General features: G+C 46.3%; 1 protein-coding gene across 2 annotated transcripts in view; it reads left to right on the top strand.

Annotated features, from left to right (window-relative positions):
- Zdhhc14 (zDHHC palmitoyltransferase 14) overlaps window positions 1-7423 on the top strand; it is a 254567-nt gene extending 247144 nt beyond the window's left edge. The window contains exon 9 of one of the 2 annotated variants that reach the window (XM_076859408.2): window positions 6198-7423. In XM_076859408.2, coding sequence (XP_076715523.1) covers window positions 6198-6554 — 357 coding nt within the window. In that variant the 3' untranslated portion in view covers window positions 6555-7423. Of the gene's footprint in view, window positions 1-6152 lie in introns of both variants that reach the window. The other variant, XM_076859407.2, reaches the window with a different exon arrangement.
- The last annotated feature ends 11955 nt before the right edge of the window (window positions 7424-19378 follow it).

Raw genomic sequence — 19378 nt, 5'->3', positions numbered from 1 at the left:
GAGCTGGGATAGTGGGCAAATAGCCCTAGTACTAAGGGTCATATTTTCAGTATTCCTACTTTATTCTTTATTGGTTTTTATTATGACCCAACATGGAAGTTCTTTCTACGACAAGGTATGTGTGAGTATCCATGACATCCAGTTATGGCCCAGGTTTTAGCATTTTTATTTTATTTAATTACCAAATAATTCAAATTCTAGATACTATTAGAGTCATAGTTTATGTTGATATCTGGCACATATAGCTTCAAAGAGTAACACAGTGCATAGTTGTTGGAACTTTAAAAAAAAACAACTTACTATATTTACTGAACCTAATATTTTACATCCCCCTTACTAAAGCCTGGACCTGAAAAGTTCCCCAAAGGCCCAAGTGTGGAAGACTTGGTCCCATACTGGCAATATTAATAGTAGAACCTTTAATAAAAGGTGGAGGCTACTGTTAGGTCACTGGGGGAATGACCCTGACGGGAATGTTGGGACCCCAGCCCCTTTCTCTCTGTGTGCATTCTGGTTGCCATGAGCTGAGCAATCCTCCTCTATTGTGCACTTTCATCATGACATACTGTGCCACAACAGTCCAAAGCAACAGAGCCAAGTAACTGAGCCAGAATAAACCTTCCCTCCTTTTAACTTGATTATCTCAGATATTTCGTCACAGTAATGGAAAACTGACTTAACACACTCCTTATCCAATATCAAAACAAGAATAACCCAGCAGATGTATCATTTATTAAATAAGAATTGTGTAATCTTAAAAGTCAAATACAGTAAAAAAAATTACTTCAACAAACTTAATAATAATATTGAGTAAAATAATTTTAAAAAGCTCTCCTCCTAACCAGTATTTTAGGTGAACTTCAAAAGTTTATGCCTTCTAGCATCTATAAGAGAGTTTTTTAAGACTCTAGGACAGGGCTTCACAGCCCAACAAAGACAAACCATGCCTAGCTCTAATATTTTGACAGAATTGGAGCAAAAGAAAGAATTAATTTCATTCATTATTAAATTGTATACAGATCACCTAGAAAACTCCTAGCTTTGTTTTTAGTAGCATTTAATGTGCACACTAGGTTTACTTCAAACAAGAAGTCAGCTAGGATAAATAAGATCAAATATATTCCAAGAGGGGAAACTTTATTTGAAAATCTAAAGAAACAAAAAGGAAATGGTCTTTTTGGCATTTAAAATTGTAACATTAAGCAGTAATGTGTGTGACACCCGAATGTCGCAAGCCATAAGCTTTTTTGCCTGTTAAATGCTGAAGCTCCGTGGGGCAGTAATCGGCCCTCAGGGTGACTTACCACAGTGCTCCTACAATATAGCATAGATCCTCACGCTGTCCACAGAAAGGACTGTTCACAGACATTCCTACTAGAGAGCAAGATTCTATCCTGTTCCTATTCACCATTTGATTGATTTTTGACCTAAAAAAAAGATGGCAATTCCATATGATTCAACCTCATAGTCCATAAATACGAATCTTTAAAGGATTGTTTCTCAATTTGCTGTTCATAGTAGATGGATTGTTCTTGGCAAGAATCTGGGTGCTTAAGTGTTTTTCTTCAAGATTATGTAACTGCTGAGATAAATACTATAGCTTCTTGGCTTAGCTGGAATAGTCATAGCCACCAAATTTTAAGAGGAAAAAAAAAAGCAAGCGGGGATGTCTCCCTCTACTGGTGGAAGGTGAAAGAGTCCTCAGATGAGAAGCCAGGGGAAAAAATAGGAGGGAAATTGATGAGGGGAAAAGATGAGGGAAAGAGAATAGGTAAAGCACAGAGAGAAAGGAAGTTAAGGAGAAAAACCAATAAACGGGTACATAAGAATCAGAATGAAAGATTTTAAATTTAAAAAAAGGAGGGTCATTTCCATAGTAACCCAGAAGATACTATTTTTCTCTATGAGGTTTTTAAAAAACCTCATAGAATTGTGACCATGAAGGCTTATCAACTCATTGTTCTTGGAACTTTGGCACAGTGCAAAATATGAAGAAGCACTGATTTTTTTTTAAATATCATATATCCCCGGGTCATTTGATAGCTGAGTTTTTTTCCTAAGGAGGCGATGTTCAAAACTGGCAAAATTAATATTATGGGAATTATAATTCCAATGGATGGTGTCATCGCTCACCTTGGTTGGAATCTGATTATGAGCCAACAGCAGGTCTGTATGGGCCATTCACTGCAAACAGAGCCTGATCTCTGTTTGCCCCCAAATGGGGATGCCCTTCCCAAGGGAAGTCTGTCTGAATGGAGCAGGCTACCTTCCAGGTCATAGGATACAGAAGGATTCAGACCCTTGGGTTTGTAGTCCCAGGACCTGCGCCCACTGGGACCAGGCAAACTGAGGATAGTGAAGAACAGATTAGCTGGACATAGGAAAGCAGTCCCTCCAGCACTGTGTCTCAAGGACACCTTTTTAACCTGTAAGACCAAGGTTAAACCAGGCCTTACTTGGAGAGAGTCACCTTTAAGGCATTTCAACAAATCTATGCAGAACCGGTGCTGAAAGTCAGAGGAGTCTGAGTTACAATACTCATTTGGAAAAGATTTCTGAATGATTTGCAGGAGATTTTTTTTTTTAAATTCAATGGTTTAGGCTCAACTTTTTCTTTCCTGACTTTCTTTCCCGTCCTTCCATCAGTGTCCTGCAACCTTACACATAAGAGACAGGAGACCAGTTTCAACAGGGTCTGGGCCACCGAGGCTGACATAGGATTTGACTTGAAGGGTTCTCAGCAGGTGGTCTGACCAAGGTAAAGCCCTGGGTGTGCACAGGAGTGGATTCCGGTCTCAAGAGGCCTGCGTCATGCCATGGGTGTTAAGAAAAGGAAATAGGTGTGCCAGACCAAGGCCTTGGAAGGGGCTGAGTCAGCAAGATGCCCTGGAGCTTCCACTTCCTCAGCTAAATAGTGACCGCACCTCTTGGTCTATGCTGTTTAAGTCAGCAAGTGATGATCACGGCTGAAAGTCCGAGAAGGTGCCTCAGACTCAACATGAACTTTTCCCGTGACCTTCACTGCCCACCGTCAGCAGCCACATTATTACCAGAAGGTTCTGGTGGGTGTCCAGGAACTCTGTTATCAGGCTTGAACTGGAGAAAAGGGTCAGGGAGGCAGGAAAGGGCAATTGATGGGGGGCCACAAAGTAGGAAGATGGACAAGAGAGGGCTGGGGTTGGGGCTCAGTGGCAGAGAGCTCCCCTCGCCTGTGTGAGACACTGGGTTCCATCCTCAGCACCACATAAAAATACATAAAAGTATTGTGTCCTCTACAACTAAAATGTGTGTGTGTGTGTGTGTGTGTGTGTGTGTGGACAAAAGAGGGAGGAACAGAGAGGGAGAGAGAGAGGGTCAGAGAACAAGGCAGGGAGAAAGAGGTGGAGGGTGGCCTCCCTTGTGCTCCTAACATGGCTTTGAACACCCCTTCCATCTCTAGTCACAAAGTACTTGGGCTGATCCCTAAAACAGAATTTGCCAATTGGTTTTCAATAAAAAGGTCGAAAGAGCAGAGCAAATCTAGTTTGGAATTTCCTCATTCCTTGGGCCTGGGGAGGGGGATGTGAACAGAAAGCACAGGATGAGTGAGGGCTGAGAGGGGAAGGTTGACATGGAGACACAGTCATCCAGGAAGGGCCTTGGGTTGTGCGCTGGAGGCCCCTGTCCCGTCTCCACCCTGGTTTCATATGCAGGGCCACCTACAAATCGCAGCTGCCCAACAGGAAGCAGGAGCCTTGGCAGCTCAGTCTCTACCACAAAGAATATTCCTGAACTGGTCTTTGCAAAGCGCAGCTGCTGGATGCGGGCACTGAGTCTCAAGGACAACTGTTTAACCTGTCAAGACCAAGGTTAACTTAGGCCTTCCGCTGTCAAGACCAAGCCCATGCCCTGAACAGAGCTGGAGCCAGCCTGCTGACCACCACTGTCCACAGGCAGACAGCCGTCGCCAAGAGTCAACACCTGGGTCCAGAGTCCCTGTAAGCTCCTCAGCTGCCCACCTGACGCTAGGGAAAGCAAACACTGGCCTAAGGGAAAGGATCATCACGTTTGACAGTCAGCCCATGTCAAGTACTTTCAGTGACCTTTTCATCTCCTCTGAATAGTCCCCATTCCCCAGCCCCTTCCCACCCTCCCAGGCCCTTCCCCAAATCTCTGTTTTGTTGGAGTCCCACTGGCCAGGAGGAAGCATGAGAGAAAAGCAAGTCTTGCCTTCAGACTGGCTTTCCCTCCTCAAGAATTTCCTGCTCCTCTTGCCTGGAACCACAGGTTTTGAACTTCTAAAATGTTCCAATTTCTGAGAGTCTGCAGCTCCCCAGCCTTTTTAAGTAGGCTCAGGGCCAGGATCGGAGGCAATCTACACTTGTGACTTCAAAAAGAAAGCCATACATGGCTGATGGGCATATTCTGCAGCAAATGAAATGAATACCTGAGGATTTGCAAGTTCAGGTGAACTCTGTCCCCCTTAAGGCTCCTCTGTGCACACATTTTGTATTGCTGCTGGGCTATGGGTCAAGGTGAGTGGCAGTTCTGGGTGCACCCTGGCAGGCAGAGGTGGTAGCACCTCAGCCACCAAGATATTACTACCTGGCTCTTTAGAACACTCCAGTTCTGAAAAGGAAAAAGAGGTAATAAGCTAAGTGACATGTAATTAAGTATCTACTGTATGTCAAAAGTTTGGATGGTTTGCAGTCGAAGGATTCAAGCTTCAAATGCTGGATCTATCCTTTGCTTTCATCTTTGAGGTCTCAAGCTCAGGCCCAACCCACCTAAGCCTTGGTCCCCATCCAGCACATAAAGAGCAGAAACATGATTGTTAGGAGAACTTAAAGAAACAGAGCAGGGCATCCAGCTAATCGCTGGAACAGTCACAGGGTGCTCACCTAATGCCCACACCCACTCCTCCTGCTGTAAAAAAAAGCTGCTTCAAAATTTCACTAACAATGGACTACAGAGGGTCAAGTTTAGGATTTCCAAATTCTGGGAAGTGGATTCTAGCTCAAGCGTGTTATAGTTCAAGAAGAGAGTTTGCTGAGCAACCAGGGATTTATGCTGTTTTCTTTGCCAGTGATTAAAGTGGAACAAAGGACACAAGATAGATGTGATGTGACTTCAGAATCCTTGGAAGAAAGGGAGCTGTCTTCTCAAATATTGGCATCATCATGCCCCAGGAGACCCCTTCATGGTTCCTGAGGCTGATGAAAACCCAGCAGGAATTCTAGGCCTTTGCAGAACAGTCTGATTCAAACCCCAGGGCTTCTGTGACCCTTGTATCTTTCTATTCTTCTTTTGGTCAAATAGACAGAGCCATTTTTAAGTACAGCTCAGCAGGATCCGGTCACTATCATATTGCTTTGCAGCCATCACCACCCTCCATGTCCAGAACTTTTCATCTTTACAAACTGAAACTCTGTCCCCATTAAACAAGCACCTCCCAGCCCCCTCCCCCAGCCACTCCGTCCTGCCTTCTCACTGTGGAGCTGACTGCTCCAGGTACCTGTGTTGGTGGAATCAATTGTCTTTGTGTGTCTGGTTCATTTTACATAGAGTGCCACCCTCCAGCTTCGTCCCTGTTGTAATGTGTAAGAATCCCCTTCTTGTTAAGACCTAAGAATATTCTTTTGTGCAAATAGACCATGTTTTGTGTATGCGCTCAGCCATCAATCCATGCCGGATTGCTTTTGCCTCTTGACCTATTATGAACAATACTGTGAACGTGGGTGTATTTTTAGAACAATACGGTTTTTTTAAAAAATGGTTTTCAGCACGTAAAAAGCAGCTGCCTCAGACTGCTTGAGGTGGTAAAAAGCCTAGTCCATGGGGGTGTTTTAAAATTACATCCTTAAGTTGGGGAGAGAGGCCCTGGGCATCACAGCCTGTGCCTGCATGTTACTTCCTGGACCTCCACCCCTGGGGGGGCACCTGGGGGTGACTCTTCCATTGAGCAGTTTATTCAGTCCAGGTGTTGGTCCTTACCACGGCGGGGGGTGTAGGCGGGGCCGGGGTTCTCCAGATGCACCTGGGCTACTGTGCACGCTCCCTGCACTGTTACTGTGTCGCTAACCATTTTTTCTCTTCTTACACCCTTCCTCCCCACCCTGCTCTCCCTTCCCCCATTTATCTCCGCCTTCTCTCTGCTGGCTCCTGCGCTGCAGTGCGACCAAGACCAGTGCATTCAGAGCACCAAATTCGTTTTGCAGGCCGCAGCCACTCCCCTGCTGCAGAGCGAGCCCAGCCTCACCAGCGACGAGATGCACCTGCCGGGGAAGCCCGGCCTGGGCACGCCGTGCACCAGCCTGACGCTGGGCCAGCCCACGCCGCCCTCCTCCATGCCCAACCTCGCCGCCGAGGCCGCGCTCTCGGACATTATGCCCTTGAAGGACGAGCACGGGGGCCACCAGTTCCTGACCCCCGACGAGGCGCCCTCGCCCCCGCGGATGCTGGGGGCCGGCAGCCCGCTGGCACACAGCCGCACCATGCACGTGCTGGGCCTGGCCAGCCAGGACTCTCTGCACGAAGACTCGGTGCGGGGCCTGGTGAAGCTCAGCTCCGTGTGACCCCTGTGGCCGACCCCAGGACCGACCGCAGGGCTCCTCCACAGGCGGTGGGAGCGAGCAGAGGGATGCACCCCGCGGCGTGGAGATGACAGCCCCAGGCCTGGGGTACAGAGACCCGCTTGGAAAGCCAGGGGAGCCCCGTCTCATGGCAGAGGGCCCGCAGGCTCCAGAAACTCGGAGCTTGGTTTTATCTGAATTTTCTTCCCCACCCTGAGCGCTTTGACAATAATGAATATGGAGAAGTGGCTGTTTTCGAGCAATCGGAACCTGCAGGTTGGGCCTGGGGAGGGAGGACCCTCGGGGTGGGATCTAGCCAGGGAAGAAAAGGCGCTGCCCTGTCTGCTGCTCGGGACAGACACACGGAAGGTTTCTGACACGTGGCCAGACTGAAACTGCACTTACGTGTTATGCTACCAATATCTGAAATAGACACGCCCGCCGTTCCATTTGTTAATTTAAAAACTACAAAAGTTCTAAAGGCAGAAAACAGACCGGGTGTGGATTTGCATGCCAGCTACCGTCTGCATTCCAGTGGTGTTGGTATTCCGAAGGAAATGCTGCTCTCTTTCCTTCTTCCTTTCTTCCTTTTTTTTATTTTTGTGAATTTTCAAGTGCTGTTTTGTTGGCAGACGGCCCAACGGATGCAGCCCGATGGACAAGGCTATTGGTGGCTGATTAGTCCACTTAGTTCTGTGTGGATCGGGAGCGTCTGGGCTGCGGAGGGCTGCTGGGGGTTTACCCTATCCAGTGCCATTTAACCTTCTGTCTAGGGGTCCGACGGGGTGTTGCCTTGCGCTGCCCCCTGCAGTCTTCACCTCCTTGTATGATGAACTCCCTGTGGACAGCCAATAAAATGACATCCTCTGTTATTTTGGATCTGCGTACAGTCGTCCTTAACAGCTTATGTGAGAACAAAACCATCCAAAGGACTTGCAGAGTGTGTGTTTTTTTTAAGTGCCCCTAGCTTGCAATGATTTAAAAACAACCAAAACTCAGAGCTGTGGGTTGTGGGGTATCAGACGGTGATGGAATGATTTCTTAGTTAAGGGACACGCTGTCCATACCACCCCCAACCTTGAATCATCTCTGTTTGACACAGTCTTGAGGGAATTTGCTCTGCGATTAGATTGCCCTGCAGCAGATGATCTGCCACAGGTAGAGGGAGGGGATGCTCAGGGAACAGGGGTGTTACCTGACCATCTTCCTGGTTCCATGTTGTGTTCATTGTCACCAAACCTCACAAGCGCCACTTGAGGTCCTGGTAAAGGTATCCAAAAAAATGAGGAGGAGAAACTGGCTCCAAGTTTAGGCTGAGATCTCAGAGATCATATTCTTAGCTACACACTAGTTCAAATGGAATTAAGGAAGTTACCACTTCATTTTCATTTATCAGCTAAGGGAACTGGCTTTGTACTTGGGAGGAAGTCACTTTGGAGGCACCCTCAGGGAACTCAGCAACTTCTCTCCTGGCTTCTCTCCAACAGCCAAATCCACTCAAGTTCAAAATCATATTCATGCTATTTACAACCAAATGAAAGCAAGTACGTTGTTCATTAATACAAGTAACCACAAATGATGTGCATTAGTAAGAAAAGGCTATTTCTCCTAGAAAGAATTGCCATTTTATATAAAATAAAAGGGAAGTAGAAAAAAGAAAAGCACAATTTTAAATATTACTTGGGATAAAACCAATTCTATTTGAGTCAAAAATCAATTGTGTTGAAAATCCTGCAGATTTTTGCTTCATGATATCTTTGAGCCATCTTTATTTTTCATACTGAATGCAAGTTTAGAAAATGGAAAGGTAAATTATGTGTGGCCATTTTTTTTTTTTTTTTTACTTCCTAGACTACCTGACTGCTTGTACCCACTGGGGATTTAGGCCACGACCCTCCTTACACAACCACAAATACTCACACCCCATGTTCCTTGAAGGTTCTCTGAGCATTGTGAGCATTCTGGACACTCTCTTCCTCTGGCCTCCTCCTACCTGCTCCCTGGAGACCCCAGGAGAGAACTGGCCCTGATGAGAAGGGCCAGCTCAGCCTTCTTTCTGGGATCAGGAATGGGTGGTTCCCTTCCCAGTCTCTGCCTCTGGAAGACAAAGACAGTTGTCTTCAGAGCCCTTTCATCCCGGACAGTCTCTAACCCAGAGGTTGCTCATTTCCCATGACCAGCTCTCCTCTTCTTGTTATGAAAAAATCCAAGAAGTGAGGACCGCATGATGACTGGTTACCTGAATCCGCCAGCCCTCTGAATCCTCTGGTTCTACATCTGTGGATTCAACCACATGAATTGAAAATATTTGGAAAAAAAATTGTACTTGACCACGTAGATGTTTTCCCTTAGCATTGTTCCCTAAACATCACACCACTGCACAGCACTGACACTATGTATTCGGTATTGTAAATAATCTAGAGACGCTTTGAAGTATCCTGGAGAATGTGCACAGGTTAGGTACCAATACTCTGCCTTGTTATGTAAGGGACTTGAGCCTCCAAGAATTTTGCATCCAAGGTGGCCCTGAAACCAATTCTCTGAGGGCACTGAGAGACAACTGTATTTATTATCAATCATCCCACCCCATATCAACCCCAATCCTATCCCCTGAATGCATTTGGCATCTTTTATCAAAAGGGTTTGAGAATCTTGGTGAAATAAATCAAAGTTATTCAGGATCAAGAAAAAGATTAACTTGATTAATTTGCAATTAACATCTCAAAAACCCAAAGCACAAAGATGTCCATAGCCTTTTCCTCTGTGGTTTTTGAAGAAGAAGCAGTTATGCTCCCAGAGTCTCCCTCCCCTGTGGGGCAGAAGAGATGGTCTGGAGGGTAACTGGCCTGGTGAGGTCAGGCTTTTGCATTTCCCATTAACTGATATATATCTGTTGAGTGAGCCCTCAAAGTGGCTAAGTAGACCTTGATATTTCTAAATGCTTCCAATGAGTTGATTGCATATTAGCTAGAAAAAAGTAAGATAAATATTTTACCATGCTATTAAGGCTTGGACCATTATCAGACACACACATACACACACATATACACACTACACACACACACACATACACACACACACACACACACTCATTCTGTTGTTTAAAATTTCATCTGCTTTCGTTCTCCCAGGAATGCTCTGGGGACAACAGAACTCCCAGACACTCAAAGGCTGAATTCAGCATGAGCACCCTGGCCCCTAGACTGGATGGAAATGAGGATGGCAGTCAGCCTGCAGCTGAGAGGGCATGCTGACCTTTCACTCTGCCTGCAGTAGTCAGCCCAGCCTTTGTGCAGCTCTCTCTTGAAAAATGCTCATCCCAGACTCCACATGTGATTGTTCAGCCTGTGAGATGATGCATACCCCCACCCTGAGCCAGCAAAATGCCAGAGAGCTGTTCTGGTCCACAGTAACTCAGGGAAGGGTCTTCAGATCCCCCTTCCCATGACTACATGGGCTTCTCCAGGGTTGCTGGCTGGGCTTCAGAACCAGGGCAAACTCCTTTCTGTGAACCACAGAGACCTGCGTGGGTCAGCCCTTAAGGGCTGCTCCCTGAAGGTCTCAAGCCTCCTGCCCGCTGCCCAGCACACACTCCTGTTCAGAGCTGAACTCACGCCCATCCTCTTCAAGCCAGGAGCCACCTGCTTCTCAGCCTTGGCACCAGGGTTTGGAGTTTGTTGGGAGGTGGCAGGAGAATGCTGGCTGTCCCATGGATCTCTCCAAAGGGAGTTGTCTTCCACCCACTGCAAAGAGCACATTGCTTAGCCCACTCAGTGCAAGACCAGGTAAGAAGAGAATGAGGAGCAAATGTTAAATATATTTTCTAATTAATGCCTTATAACTGATCTGAAGCTGAGCCTAATCAAATTGATGTTTACATATTTTATTAAATGCATATGAGTTGTGGAAATCTAGTGTATTCTATTCTAAAAGAGAGAGTCTCAAATGAATTGTTATTCCTCCTGGTCTCCTCCACCTCTTCTGGAGGTCTGTGCATGGCACTGTATACTCTTTTCCATGTTACCTCATTAAAAAATTGCCTCTCAACTGTTCCCTTAAAATATCTTCCCCTATCTATCTCTCTCTCTCTCTCTCTCTCTCTCTCTCTCTCTCTCTCCCTCCCTCCCTCCCTCCCTCCCTCCCTCCCTCTCTCAGAATAAGCTATCATTGAAATAATAAATGAGCTGAAGTGTCATTTTCTTTCAAATAAATGTCAAAGATACTAATAGTTTTGTAAATCAGTAAATCCTCTGTCTATTGCCCATTGTATATGATCCCGATAGTACCGCCAAGGTGGATTTTCAAATATAACTGTTTAGTCCATTCATCCAGCCATTAAAAATAATTGGGAGATGGAAGATTACATTGTTTCCAAAGCATCTGTGTTTTCAGCTGCCACAAAACTAGATAAATGGCTCTGACTGGAATTATCTTTCGATCTCATAAGCCCCAGGAATTACACCCAGAATGAACTGGAAGACAGATGAATAGCTTGTGCTACTGCAAGATATTTTTTTTTCCATCAATTGTTGAATTTTTAAAGGAAACTCAGTTTTTTGATAATGAAGATATGAGAGGACCATTCTCTCTTAACTGACCCAAATATCTCAAGATTTGTCGTTAAACCAAGAGGTCACATGGAATAGGAAAGGAGGCATGTTTTGGGTTCCATAAGAATGGAAATGGTTTTAGCCTACAGCAAGAAAAAAAAAATGTTGAAGCCTTGTTAACCTTTTGCCAGAGCATTCTAGATTGGCATTTTATAAGAATCAAACATTTTGACATGAAAAAGAAAGGAAGGAAGGCAGGCAAATATTTTTAATTCTAATTGGATTCAAAACCCTGAATCTGAACAATGGTGAAGACATAAAATATAACATGTTTTCACAGAGATGTATTAACTGCCTTTCATGTTTCATCAGTGTTTGCAGAACTGATCCTAAATCTGGAATGAACTGGGAAAGCATTTTCCTCCTTCAATGAAAACTGTTAACGACATGAAATGTAAACCTCAGTCTGTATGAGACACGCTGCTCAGGTCAAGAAGGAGCAGAATCACCTTGCACTGAAAGAAGGTGCCCCCTATAGATGCCCATCCAAGAAGAGTGTGGGTGTTCCCATCAATCATATTCAGACTGATTTCCTACAGTGGTTCTCAGACTTTTCAATTCATAAGCAACTTTAGAGCAACTTAAAAATTCAAACACCTAATACATTTGTGTGCGCGCGCACAGACACAAATACATGCACACACGAACTCCCAACAAAATGAGTTAGGAGTTGTATTTGGCTACGGGTAACACAATTCCCAAATAATAATGGCTTAGAAAAACAGCTGTCTTTTCTGTCATGCGAAATGAGTGCAGATGCAGTCAATCCAGGGTTCAGTGGGATGGCTCTACAATGTCACTCATCAATCACAAAATAGCTGCTACAGCCCCAACCATCAAAACCATCTAGGAAAGAAAGAGGAGAATGAGGAAAGAACAAATGAGACTACTCCCTTTGAGAAACATTCCCATCCATCTTGTGATTTTTCCACAATAGATGTCAAGTCACATGACCACTCCTGGCCAAACCAGATCCTGAGAAATGTGATGTTTTAACTAGACACATTGCTGCCCCGATGATACTGGGTTCTGTCAGGGAGGAAGAAGAGAGAAATGAGTGTTCGCTAGGTAAAACAATAGATGACCTCACCGCCTTCTTTATTGAAAAAATGAGACACTCTAACTTGATGTCGCCCATTCTCCTCTCTTCCAAAAACTGCTATCTTCACCTGCCAACTTTTCTCTCCCTCTTTTAGAAAGAATTCCTGAGTCCTTGGGACATAGATTGAGAAGGAGCTGGGTTCAGGGGTCATGGAGAGTGAGAGGTCAGGGTCCTGGGGTCATGGAGGATACAGGGGCTTGAGGAGACAGGGTCAAGCCTACTTTAGCAAGTAGGAATTCACTGAAATCCTGGTGAATCAGGAGACTGAGGCAAGAGGATCCCAAGTTCAAGGCCAGCCTCAGCAACTTGGCAAGATCCTGTCTCCAAATAAAGACAAAAAGGGCTGGGGATGTAGCTCCGTGGTAGAGCGCCACTGGGTTCAACCCCCAGTACTAGGAAAAAGAAAAAAAAAAAAAAAGCAAGAGTAGTCTGGGGCCACCATGTTATTACTGGCCAGTGCTTGGCTTAGATGTCCTCTCAGTAGCCCAAACCCCAAATGTCCTTATTGCAGTTGATGCTTTCTGAGTAGAGTTCTGGGCTGACGACCCCAAAGTGGTCTCAATGCTTCCTTCTTCTGCACACCTATTCAGGCGCCAGGTGCTCTCCATCCTCCCTTTGCACCATCCATCACACCTGTCCTCCCTTCTCTTGATGTCACCTTCACCCTCTTACCCAGATACTGGAGGGCTGCAGACAGCTTTCCTCCTCTCAGTTTCCCCAGACCTGTCCATCCCGCAGGACTCGGGCAATAACGTCCTCCAGCCATTTTTTGGCCCGGTCAGATCCCAGGAGTAGGACTGGCAGAGGCTTTTGCTTCCCGTTTGCTGCTGGGAGCAGTGTCTCATAACTTGGCCCCGTGGCGTCTCCCGCCTTCTCTTCCTCTCGCTGGGCTTCTCTCTCTGCTGACCAGCCCACTCTTCTGGCTGGCACCCCGTGTGCTTCCATCCTCCCCCTGCCTCACCCTCTTCTCTAAGTCCTTCCTGTCTTCAAGAACTGACACCTGGGCTGGGAAGAGAGCTCAGATGGTAGAGAGCTTGCCTCACATGCACAAGGCCCTGGGTTCCATCCACAAAAAAGCAAACAATCAAGAACTGACCTCTCAATCTTCTCCATCGCCTGAGGCACTCCCTTTCCTCTGAATTCCTAAATACTCAATCCTCACACTGTCTCCTATAACTGGAAATGAGGGTCAAGACACCAAGATCTGGAAGCAACACTTTGTTAGTGCTGCCATGTCCCAGAGGGATAATTCACAAAGTCCGAGCCCTGAGCACAGCAGAGCCTTTACTTGTATACATAAGCAAGTCTGGGGTACATCGGGGCAAGGGAGTCGGTGCATTTCTATTGGAGGGCGCATTCCACACAGGCTCCTCAACAGCCTGGGGACTTACTGCACTAACCCTGAAGGGGGTCGTTCTGTTCCCATTGCTTTGTTTCCTGCTTCTGCTGCTCTTGTGCTCCTGCGGTGGTCTGTGGGCACCCGCTAACCACTGCAGACCCCTATGGTTCAATGTCACTGTGCAGAGCTCTGTGGGTCAGTGTGCAAAGCCACAGCCTGCCAGCTCCTGAGCTGCTCGAGTTTCCCTTTTGCTCTATGGCACTCCAAGGAAAGCCTGGGAGCACCTGGAGAGCCCTGAGTTCTCCCGGGCCTGGCTGTGACAGTGCGGGACTCTGGGGCGGCTGCCAGAGACATCTGACAAAGCTGAGCATGGGGCGGAGGTGGCTGGTGATAGGAAAACCATGAGGACGCTTCAAGAGCTGGGGAAGGACCTCATTCTGAGACCTAAGGGCCTCAGAGAAGAGCCAGCTTCCCTCAGCTTGGATAAGGAGCAGATGCTCCCCGGAAATGACGGGAGGGGCTCAGCCCTGCAAGTCCTGCGGAGGTGGCTCCTGTGGCAAGACCAGAATTCTGACTCGTGACAAAGTTGGGGTCTTAAGTCAGTTATTTCATGTAATCCCAATAGAAAGGACAGAAATGACCGAACTTCAAGAAATTTAATCTATGATCCACAGTAGGAATGCTTGGATTATTTGAGAATTGCATAAATTTCTAAGTAAAAATCCATTAGCCAGTTCCATTAACAAATACCTGCTGAGCCCACAAAACAGGAATAGTCGTGAATAACCGTGTGTGCACACTTCTTATACCATAGACTGTCAGACGTATCCCACATATCAGTACAGACCACATATAGTCATTTAAACTATGTGTCAGTTTTACCAACAGATTATATTCCATAAATTGGTTTAAAGTTTGGAATATCTTCCCATGGAAATAAAAATCATGAATGGTGTTGGGACTCTGGGCCAATCCACAAGTAGTCCATACTGGACCTGAAATAATATTGAGAAGCCTACAACTCTGAGCATTGCTGAGCTCCTACATTGCTTTCAGTTCTGAGCCCTGAGTCTGGTTCTAAGACCCTCTGACTCCAGCCCCACTCCCCAAGGATGACGGGAACTCCCAGAGGCTGGTCTTTCTCCCTCACTGCCAAATAAAGTAAATCTAAAGAAAGAAAGAGCTCCTCGGATTTCTTGAAAAATCTCAACTGGAAACAAACAAAGCCTGAAAAAAATCTTTAAATTTTTCCCATTCTTTTTGTTTGTTTGTTTTGGTGCTGGAGACTAAACCCAGGGGCACTTAACCACTGAGCCAAATCCCCAGCTCTTTTTAGTTTTCATTTTGAGACAGGATCTTAGTAAGTTGCTTAAGGCCTCACTAAGTTGCTGAGGCTGGTCTTGAACTTGTGATCCTCCTTCCTCAATCTCCCAAGCTGCAGGGATTACAGGCAGGTGCCACAGCACCTGGCAAATTTTTCCAATTCTTGAGATTTCAAAATAGGTAAAATCTCCTTTACGGTGTATTTTCTCATGAAAATAAACTCACTTGCTCTTGAAAAATGAACTTTTCCTTTTTTGTGAGAGCCTCCAGGAAGTCCGGCTGAGACAATTTCCTGGCACAAATTCCAGATAACTCAGCAGCTAGATTTAATTGGGACAAACATGAACATCTCCCTGGGGACTGAAGATTGATTTATCTATTTATCGTTAATATCCTGAACCAAATCATGCACTGTGCTTTGAGCCCGGCTACCTGACACTGAGCATCGTGTTGAAAACGTATCGGTTACTTCATGAAGCCTTCAGGAGAGTTTCCTGGACCCCACCAACGTCTCTGGAAAGGAAGATGGCAGCAGAGTGGTTCTTTAGGTCCTGTTTTGAAACATGTGGTCAGCAAACATTTCTGTTTGTGGCATCTGTGTTTTCTGGTTGCCATCTAGCCTGAGGATTGAAATTTAATTAATTTGTTAGGTCAGCCTGGCAGCTGCTCTAGAAAACAGATGGTTTCAGAGGCCACCAAAGATTGTTCCAGCCTCTTTCTCCTGGAAATACCAAACAGGGCATTGAAATAACAACCACAGATCAGCTGTGTTGAGGCCACAGACACCCTGCCAACTGAAGCTGTTCCCTGAGTAGAAACATAACGCACCTTGTCTTGTGTAGCTGTCCTCATTAGGTTTAGGTCAAACCTAACTTCCTGCAAGAAAACCCAACCCCAGAACATGCCGGAAACTGACAACCCTAAGGGGCTCCTTGAGGATGCTCGTAACCACTGCCTCGCTGGTTTAGATCTCCCTACCTGTCCCCTTCTTCCTAAGGACGCCCCTTCCCTCCTGTACTGCACAGGACATCAGCTAGGGACTTGTGAAAGGAACCTGGTCACCTCTGGGTGTGTCGGCTCCCTGTGGTTCGCACTTCCTCATGACTGACAGAGTTCTAAGTGTTGCCGAGAACCGAAGTCCAGCTTCCAGAAGATGCGCTGATCCATTTTTAGTTTTAGTGTTTTGCTGCTGCTGTTGTTCTGTGGTACTGGGAGCTGACCCAGGGCCTTTCACGCACTAAACAAATGTTGAATTCTACATTATCAAAAAAAAAAGGGGGGGGGGCCAGCATTTGTTTCTGCTAAACATCTCTTTGACGTCCCCTGGAGGTGGCACCTGGGGCTGAGACGCATCCCCAGCCGGCCGTTCTTCAGCACCCTGAAGGAGACCGAGTTGCTTGGAGAAGTGCAGGGACCAGGCTTTTTCTCGGGGAGAAACAGGTCTTTTTCATTTTTCCTCTTATTTCCTTTTCTAAAGAGCACAATGTTCTCCCTTTTTTGTAACCCTTGGTAACCAGGGGAACCTCAGCCCGTGCTCAGTCGCTTATATAAACACCAGTGAGTGTACCCAGGACCAGGGGACCTCAGGAAGGACTCGCTGTGGACTGCATGCCGAGCTGATGTGCAGCAGTAAGCAACAGTGACAGTGCACTTGAGAGGAGGTGAGTGGCCTGCAAAGCTAGGCCGGGCCCTGGCTGACCCCTAGTTGAGCACACTCGTGGACACACCGGGGAAGAGGTGAGCATCAGTCGTTTCTGCTGACTCACACGCCTGCGACGTCGTTGGCACAGATACATGATGAGCAGTGAAGCTCTCACGTGAAGATTTTTTTAAGCAACAAAAGGGGAAAGTTCTGTGCCTAGCCTCTCATAAGAAAGAGCGTCACTGGTCACGAGCAAGTCGGTAATCTGTGGAACTCAACAGCAGCCAGCAGCCAGAGTCTTGTTTATGGTTCTTGGCTCACCCTGGCCCTAGGTTCAGACATGAAGGAACCTTGTTCAAGGTCCTGCCAATGGCAAGAATCGCTTTCAAGACACCCTCCAGTGTTTCCCACACCAGGCCAGCCGCCTGGTCCCTGGTACCACGACACTGGTTTAGTGGGGTCCAGATTCACATATTCTTTTCAGATGGAATGGATGAGAATACAGGGATTGGAATAGGAAATGCCAGATTGATTTCCCTGTAACAAAGGTAGCAATGCACTGATATAAGCATATTTCTTTGGCCAGGCAGGGTGCCCACTTATAATCACAGCTACTCGAGAAGCTGAGACAGAATTGTAAGCTCAAGGGCAGCCTGGGCAACTGGGTAAGACCTTGTCTCAAAATAACAATTAAAAAAGGGCTGGGGACATAGCTCAATGGCAGAGCACTTGCCTAGTATGTACAAGGTCCTGGGTTCAATCCCCAGTATCATACACATACATAATCTTTCATCTCTCTATCTATGTATGCATATATTTTTTTCTTTACCATTCTCTAAAAGAAAGCTTGAAAAAATTCTGATCCCATCTGCCCACTCCTGCCTCATCTTATAAAAGTGAACACTGGAAATTAGTATATCAGTCAGTTTTCTATCACTGTGACAAAATACCTGAGTTAAACAACTTATAAGGTGGAAAGATTATTTTGACTCGTGGTTTCAGAGTCTTTAGTCCTAGATTGGCTGGCCCCATTGCTCTTGGGCCTGAGTGAAGCAGAACATCATGGTGGGGAGTGTGTGGTGGAACAAATCTGCAAAACTCTCAGTAGCCTGGAAACGAAAAGAAAGAGGAGGGGGCCAGCATCCCAAAACCTCCTTCAAGGGTAAACCCCAATGACCTAACTTCCTTCCATTAGATTCTACATCCTAAAAGTTCCACATCTCCCAGTGAGGCCACAGGCTGGTGACTAAGCCTTCAACACATCATCTTTGCAAGACATTCAAGATCCAAACCATGGCAACAAGAAATCTGAACTGTCACATCCAAGATCCATAACTGGTCAGGACAGAGTTTGCACAGAACAGAGGTGACGGCTCTTCTAACCATCAACAATAAACAGTTTTGACTTTGTCCTATGTATTGCACATGAATACTTTTACAAATCATGACTCAAAGAGATAATAGAAAAATGAAGTTTAAAATGCAAAAGCCCCAATACTTCATCATCAGATTCAATAGGCATAAAACACCCTACTAAATTATTATAGAAGTTTCTAAAAGGAATGTTGGTTTCCATATTTATCTCATCATGGACCAGAATCAAAGAGCTCATTGATGGCACTGTTGTGCACACCACACTTTGAATAGCCCCGTGTCCAGCGAAAGATGGGCCCTACCCAAAGCCAGATCTGGCCTCTTCCCTAGGCTACTGGAAGGTAGTGTCGAAGTCCTTGGAATGTTCTCCTGTGTTATGGTTTGGATGTGAGGTGTCCTCAAAAGCTCGTGTGTGAGACAAGGCAAGGAAGTTCAGAAAAGAAATGATTGGGTTATGGCAGCCTTAGCCCAACATTGGTGGATTAATCCTCTGATGGGATTATCTGAGTGGTGACCGAAGGCAGGTGGGGCATGGTTGGAGAAGTGGGGCATTAGGGGCGTGGCTTTGGGTATATATTTGTATCTGGAGCTGGAGTCTCTCTCTTTCTGAAATCTGATCATCATGTGAGCTGCTTCCCTCTGCCACACTCCCCTGCTGTGATTTCCTGATCACCTCTACAATTGTTCTGGTCAGGTATTTTAGTCACAGCAGCGAAAAAGCCGACTAAAACAGCCTGGTAAGAGTATCTTGGCTTACGTGGGGGCCTGGGGCCTGGGGCCACGCCACATAATCCAGGCGAGCAGTGTGGTTTATGGCCACACAGTGTCAGCTCAGTCTCTGGAGGGAATAGGGACTAAGGTGAGCAGATGCTCAGTATACCTGCATGACTGACATCCAGTCAAAGCTCTGGGCTGCAGGCCTGGCCAGCTTCCCTGGTCAGCAGCACTTCCTGTGCACTGCCACCCTTGTGGCGTCTCCAGACCCCGCCCTACATATCTCCTCACTCTGATGACTTTAATTTTGATCTTTTCACTACAATAAAACCATTCCAATGACTTTTCTGTGTTCTGTGAGGCCTTCTAGGAAACATTCAAACCTGAGGGTAGTCTTGGGACTGATGACCTTACAGTGGTGTCAGAATCGAGGGTGGCCTTGGAGATGCTTCAACTTTGCCCACAGTATAGGCACCCACCCATGCTGTGTTCAGAAGGGTCCCATTATGACGCCCCAATTCTACCAGCTTCATCCCTCCAAATACCAGGAGGTGTGGCTTCTGGAGGCCTCTCCTGCAGAGCGATGTGCTATCCAAGGGCCAGAGGAGGCCCACGGCAGTGCAGACTTAGCAGAGTTCTTGAAAAAACAATATTTAACTGGCAAAGAGCAAGAGGAAGAGAGAAAGTAGGTTGTGATAGGAAAATGGAGAGGAACTGGCAGGA

The sequence above is a fragment of the Callospermophilus lateralis genome, chromosome 6 (assembly GCF_048772815.1).
Source record: "Callospermophilus lateralis isolate mCalLat2 chromosome 6, mCalLat2.hap1, whole genome shotgun sequence".
Taxonomy (NCBI): Eukaryota; Metazoa; Chordata; class Mammalia; order Rodentia; family Sciuridae; genus Callospermophilus; species Callospermophilus lateralis.
Note: the sequence above shows the minus strand (reverse complement) of the source record. Positions and strands in the feature narration are given on the sequence as shown.